We start from the raw sequence: 7057 nt of genomic DNA, 5'->3' as shown, positions 1-7057 counted from the left end.
CTCTCCCTTTCCCATCTAACCAATCATTCGCTCACCAGATCGGATTTTTACCGTTATTCGCTACACCGTTACCGTTAAAATCCGTTATTCGTTATACTGTTACCGTTAAAATCCACGCCGTTACCTGGAATCCGTTAACAGGGTCGGCGGAGTAAGAGGTGACGTAGCGGATGCCATTTGGTGCCACCCAGGAGTACTGTCCCTGCACCACCCCGTTCTCGTCCTGGCTCTCTTGGCGGGATTGGTAGTTGGTGAATTCGTCATCGGAAACTGCTAGGGTGAACTGGTAGGGGTCTGGGGCGTCCTGTGAGAAAGAAGAAAGGGTTTAGGGTGAGGGAGAGAGCAGGGAATTAGAGCTAGGGTGAGAGAGAGGGAGGGAAAGAGAGGAAAAATGAGAGACAGTGAATTTGTTGTCGGATATAGCTAGGGTGAACTGGTAGGGGTCTGGGGCGTCCTGTGAGAAAGAAGAAAGTGTTTAGGGTGAGGGAGAGAGTGGGGGATTAGAGCTAGGGTGAGAGAGAGGGAGGGAAAGAGAGAAAAAAAGAGAGACAGTGAATGTGGGGAAGAGAGGGTTGGGGACAGTAGTACAACAAGATCCTCACGATAATCCTAACTTTGAAATGGAGGACTGAGGATGGAAGAACGTCAGGATTCGTAGCCTAGGCAGTGGGTGAGGAAAGGAGGAGGAGGAGGAGAAGGAGGAGGAGGAAGAGTATGCATTAGGGGTCACAGTATAACTTTGGAAATCCGTAACACCTCTTCCTTAGCGATTTATTTTGTATATTACGCCTTAACCTTCTACAGCTTAGTATGTTGTCTATATATTTTCTAAGGTACAAGAACTGCCGATGTGTATTGTGGTAAAAAAGAAAATGGCTAAGGAAGAGGTGCTAACGTGAAGTCTAACAACAAAACACACACACACACACACACACACACACACACACACACACACACACACACACACACACACACACACACACACACACACACACACACACACACACACAGTAGATACTCACAAACAAGGGGTCTTCTTCCAGTCTCTGCTGTCCCTGCGCATACTGTTGGCCCTGGGGGAAACACACAGCAGCACCCAGAACACACGCCAGCACCAGCACCTGTGAGAGAGAGAAAGTGAGAAAGTGAGAGAGGGAGGAAGGGAGAACAGACAACATAACAGCGCATACTAGTACCAGGATCTGTGGGTAGAGAGAGTGAGAAAGTAAGTCAGAAGTGAGAGAGTGGAAGGGGAAGCACACTTAGTCATGCCAAAACATATGCAGCCACCAGCACCTGTGGGAGAGAGATAGACAGATAGATAGATAGATAGATAGAGATAGAGATAGAGAGAGAGAGAGAGAGAGAGAGAGAGAGAGATGAAAGAAAGCCTCCCAGGGGTCAATGGCTTCTTCGTCATGTACCGTCACTACTTTCACTGGCCATGCGCGCGTCATTCAAATTTATGGCTATTTCTTTCGCTGAGTTTTTATCGGTGTGTGTGTGTGTGTGTGTGTGTGTGTGTGTGTGTGTGTTACGAAATGATAGGAATGTGAGAGAGGAGCGTGTACAGTTCTATGTGCTTGGGGGGTTTACTTGTGTTGCGAAATGATAGATGTGTGTGTGTGTGTGTGTGTGTGTGTGTGTGTGTGTGTGTGTGTGTGTGTGTGTGCGTTTCCATTAACACAACCTAAATCCACACGGGCGTTGCGGTCTCTGAGATCTGTCTATCAATCTGTCTATAGCCAGACACCTCAATCCCGTATGGGGTGGGCACAAACAAATCGCCTCCATGTCACCGTGTCCTCTGCCATATCGATGCCCTCTCCCCAGCTCATATCCACGTCCTTCATATACCTCTCCACTCCATCCCTTCACATCATCCTTGGTCTCCCCATCCCTCTCCCCCCTCCACCTCATTCACACACTCTCCTAGTTAGTCTCTCATTCTCCATCCCCCACATCCTCCTCTCTCATATACCTGTCCACGCCATCCCCCTATCTCATCCTCGGTTTAAACAATTCAGGAATCGAGATGGAGAGATGGAAATTTTAAGCCAAGTTAGAGTAAAAGGAGTATGGTATTATGCGGCTTGGGAATGTGAAAGGATTTTGTTGTAGAGGGAAAGGTGTACGTGGAAAAGGTGTGTAGTTGTGGTTGTTTATGAATGACGGAACCACTACAGGGGCCAATGTGAGAGAGAAAAGAAAATTTAACCTACACTCCCTTAAATGTCCTCCCTCGTGTCGAATTGAACCCAGGTCAGAAGGATTTTTAGCCTCAGGCACCAATGACCCGACCCCAGAAATTAAAACCCTTGCAATCTGCTGACCTATTATTATTATCATTATTATTATTATTATTATTGTTTTTAATTTATTATTATTATTATTATTTTTGCCAGGTAAGGAGCCCTAAAGATATCTGCTTTGAATGCACGTAACTCGTAAATCAAAACTGCAGGTAAATGAATTAATAACTAGATTAATTGATAAACGTCTTCATTTATCAGATTCGTAATTAAAATATATCTCAATCCCCCCCAAAAAAAAAATGCTATATTGTAATAAATATCTAAGGTCCCAGAAAAATGATGTTAAACTTATACCTCTAAAAATGTCTCTCAATTTAGCAGTATTTCTTGCGTGGCTAATATTCCTCACCTTCATGTTGTCTTGTGACGGGAGCGAGGTGTTCACGCGAGGAAAGTCGGAGTCCTTCTGGTGCCTGGCCCGCTCCTGGATCTCTTTATATAGTCTGGGGTGTCTGGGCGGGGCGGCGCTGACCTGACCCTCTCGCCCCTTCTCTTACTTCGCCCCCTCTCTCTCCTGCCAGGTCAATATCCTCCCTTATACCTCATAAATGCGATCATGGCGACTGATAATTGATATATTGATAAATCTTGGCTTCTAGGTCCTATTTATTACGAGTATAGGATTGATAAATAATAAACAAGTCCTTCTATAACAGCTAACAAGGGCCCCAGTCACCGCCGGTATGGCCAATCAGTTTTGACTTACGAGAGCCAAGGTTTACACAGCAGCAGACTTCCACCCAGTTCACAGATCCTAGCAAGTCCAGGGTAATATGTCTTTTATATTGCTTTGAGAGGGCGCCTTCACGTGGCGGCACACAGGTATAGCCAGACGGATCCACTGCCTGCTTATACAAATGTCCCTCATCTACTTAACTATCCCTCAAAAGAACGATGGTGGACTTCAGGAGGGCATCCTCAGCCTGTAGTGCACGGGGTATACGTTTAGCATGAACTTGGGGCTACAACAACAACAACAACTACTACTACTACTACTACTGTTACTATTACTACTACTACTACTATTACTACTACTATACAATTCTACTACTACTGCTGCTACTACTATACAACTACTAGTATACTACTGTACTATACGTATACTACTGTTGCTACTACTACTACTATACAGTTACTACTACTACCACCACAACTACCACTACCACTACTACCAATACCTCTTCTACTACTACTACTACTACTATTGTTGTGTCTCTTAGTGTCAGTCAAGTTTTAATTTAATATATTGCTGAAAGCCCCCCGCCCCTTCTGACCAGGCAGGCCTCACACGAGTGCATCAATAGCACTACATAAGACCATAGCTTAAGCGTTTTTGCGTTCGAGGCTCATTCCCCCATCGAGTCGATATCTTAACAGCACCGCATAAAACCAATACTTAAGCATATTTTACCTTCGGCTTGCATTCTACCCCCACGGCGGCAATGTGAACACTGAGGGGGTGGGTATGGGTAGGGAGGCTTTGTACTGGATGATATGACGTCAGAGGGAAAAATGCCGAGTATCTTATTTTCAATCTCTTCAGGATCGATATTCTTCTCTTCCTCTTATAGACTGCTGTGAATGAATGTTTGGGGATTGCAGTGATAAAGTGTACAGCAAAAGGGAAATGCTGAAAGGCATCTAATTTGAAGCGTAAAATAAATAAATTGCTTTGTATAAATGTACCGGGTTAACGTCATGTTGCTCATCGTAGAAAGAAAATGGCGCCAAGCGCACGCCCCATAACGCGGGAAACACACATCAAGTGTATGAGAATTACCAAGTATATCTCCTCCTTCCTTGTGCCAAAACTGCTGTATATTTACCTTCCAATTCACATAATACCATGCAGGAAATATAACCCAGTAGGTTAAGCATTGTTAGCACAGCAAATATTATTTGCAAAGGGGGATACGAAAAACAAAACCAAAGAGACAATACTTGTGTATACAACGGCGGCCATCGTGAATCAATTGCCAGAATGGTGACACACTAATCTATGTGCGCTGAGTTTGAACTAATGTCGTAATGGATGCTTCTATTTTAAACAGGGACGGGTGTAAATAAATTATCATTGATAGTATTCAAGCTTTGTATACATAGGATTAACTCCATTCGTAATCTCAAAGCAAATTCATACATTTTACGTCTGATCTGTTGCCAGATGGTGGCCGTATCTTATAGTTATGAGTGAAAACTTGCTTAAGCCATAAATTTATGTTTTGCTGTTGGTGCAGCCGCCCGATACAACCTGTGTAAGTGAGATTTTTTTCTTCGAGGCTGCTGCATACCAGGCGGCTCCCTCACGATTATATCAATAGCAGGGCATAAGAGTATAGCTTGAGATTCTTTTTTCCCCCCCCCCCTTCGAGGCTGCTGCATGCCAGGCAGCTCCCTCACGATTATATCAATAGCAGGGCATAAGAGTATAGCTTGAGATTCTTTTTTCTTCGAGGCTGCTGCATACCAGGCAGCTCCCTCACGATTATGTCAATAGCAGGGCATAAGAGCATAGCTTAAGCATATTTTTCGTTCCTCTTGCGTCCCACCCCTACCTCGTCAATGTCAGCACTGAGGGGTTGGGGGTACTGCTGGGTTTGTGAGTACAGAACGACATGACGTCAGAGGGGAAAGATGCCAAGTATCTCATTTTCAATCTCTTCAGGGTCGATATTTTTCTTTTCCTCTCTTAAACTGCTGTGAATGAGCGTTCGGGGATTGCAGTGATAAAGTGTACAGCAAAGGGGAAATGCTGGAAGGCATCTAATTTGAACCCTTCCATATAAATAAATCGCTTTGTATAAATGTGCCGGGTTGATATCATGATCGCGGCACAGTGTCTGGCAGAAATGTACGATGGCCGCCACTGTAAACACGAGTGTTGGCACTTTGATTTTGTTTTTAAGATTTTCCTTTACATTTAATATTTGCTGTGATAATAATGCTTAGAATACTAATGTATGCTTTCTTCACATTATTGTGCAACATTAAACGATAAATATCAGTAATTTTTTTGCAAGAAAGGAAACAATACGATCCTTGTTCATTATTGTGCACTTGACGTTATGTTACTCATCATTGAAAGATAATGACGCCAAGAGCACGTCCTACAACGCTGGGAACACACGTCAAGTATATGACAATTAATAAGTGTATCTTCCCCTTCCTGGCACAAAACTGCTGTATTTTACCTTCTGCTTCTACATAATACGGGGCAGGAAACAATCCAGTATGTTAAGCATAGTTAATTACTACTACTACTACTACTATTACTGCTCTACTACTACTGTTATTACTACTGCACGGTTCTCCTACTACTACTAGTATACAGTTACTACTAATACTGCTATGCAATTACTACAACTACTACTATTACTACTACAAGTGCTCGTGGAGAGCCTCTCGCACTTGCTCCTGCGGAGGGCTCTCGCGCTGCTGTAGTTTATTTTAGTTGTACCCGTGGACAAAAAAATTCACCGGAGATCCTATGCCGGGCGCCAGGAGCGGCTTTTTTGGCCAAAATGTGATCGCTCATTAAATATAGTAGAAGTTTTTCAACCGCGATGGGACCAAGTTTTTTCACATCAGCGAATTTTTTGCGATTTTTGTGCCAATTTTGGTGCAATTTGAATGTGTAGTTTCGGTTGCCCAAAATACACACACACACACACACACACACACACACACACACACACACACACACACACACACACACACACACACACGGCTAGTGCTATAGTATATTAGATTAATAACCACAGCCGCCATAACAGATGTAGATATTGTGTCGAATACGAAATGACATCATCGTCTTTCAAAATCATTCCCATACTCCCCCCCCCCTCTCTCTCTCTCTCCAGGCCAAAATCCTCCCTCGTAACTCAAAAATCACCCATAACTCATAAACCAGTTACTGATAATTGATAAACGGATAAATGACTCTCCCAGATATGACACTGAGATGGTATTGAATTCAAAATGAGGTTAGGAGTCCATCTTGCTTCCCTTCTTTCTCGGTAGGTCAATATTCTTTTATAAATTCATTAACTCAATCTCCAGGGTTAATAACTGATAAACCGTGACCTCGATAACTAATAAATTGATCACCCAGGGCCTCGATAACTGATAAATGATAAACTAGAGCCTCTGGATTGAAGTGAAATTTGAAATAGTAGCGGCCACCCTTCCCACACTCGTCCCATCTCCCGCCAAATAATCATTCTTATTTATGACACATTTATCACGACTACAGAGATTGATAATTGATAACCCACGGCCCCTATAATTGATAACTGATAACCGATGGCCCATAATATAACGAGAAACGGCTCACTGACTCCCAGTATTTCAAACCGGCAGGAAATAGTAAGAAGGAGTGGGGTTATAAGGGAAGAGGGGGGTTATAAGGGAAGAGGGGGAGTATAAGGGAAGAGGGGGGTTATAAGGGAAGAGGTGGGATCATAAGGGAATAGTGGATCAACATGGGTTTTTGCTAGAGGTTCAGGTCACCTCTAAACCGGTTCCGGCCAAGGACATGGGATTGGAATCGTGTGCCTGTGGGTGTAGGTCTTGCAATAGTGACACCTCAAAAGTCGTGCATTGTTCGAAAGTCTGTATGTCTATCTATCAATGTGTCTATCTATCTGTCTGTCTATCTGTCTGTCTGTGTTTCTATAGCCAGACGCCCTAATCCTGTAAAGGCCACAAACAAATCGCCTCCATGTCGACCTGTCCCTTTCCAT

General features: G+C 43.6%; 1 protein-coding gene across 1 annotated transcript in view; it reads right to left on the bottom strand.

Annotated features, from left to right (window-relative positions):
- The window catches only part of LOC145413596 (larval cuticle protein A2B-like), a 3547-nt gene extending 877 nt beyond the window's left edge, over positions 1-2670 (bottom strand). Inside the window, exons 1-3 of the mRNA XM_080283250.1 lie at positions 2665-2670; positions 1023-1121; positions 125-304 (exon numbers count right to left, since the gene is read on the bottom strand). Coding sequence (XP_080139376.1) covers positions 125-304; positions 1023-1121; positions 2665-2670 — 285 coding nt within the window. The remainder of the gene's footprint in view (positions 1-124; positions 305-1022; positions 1122-2664) is intronic.
- Positions 2671-7057: the final 4387 nt, after the last annotated feature.

Source organism: Coenobita brevimanus, chromosome 12 (genome assembly GCF_032717465.1).
Source record: "Coenobita brevimanus isolate Jiangsu-jjx chromosome 12, ASM3271746v2, whole genome shotgun sequence".
Lineage (NCBI taxonomy): Eukaryota > Metazoa > Arthropoda > Malacostraca > Decapoda > Coenobitidae > Coenobita > Coenobita brevimanus.
Note: the sequence above shows the minus strand (reverse complement) of the source record. Positions and strands in the feature narration are given on the sequence as shown.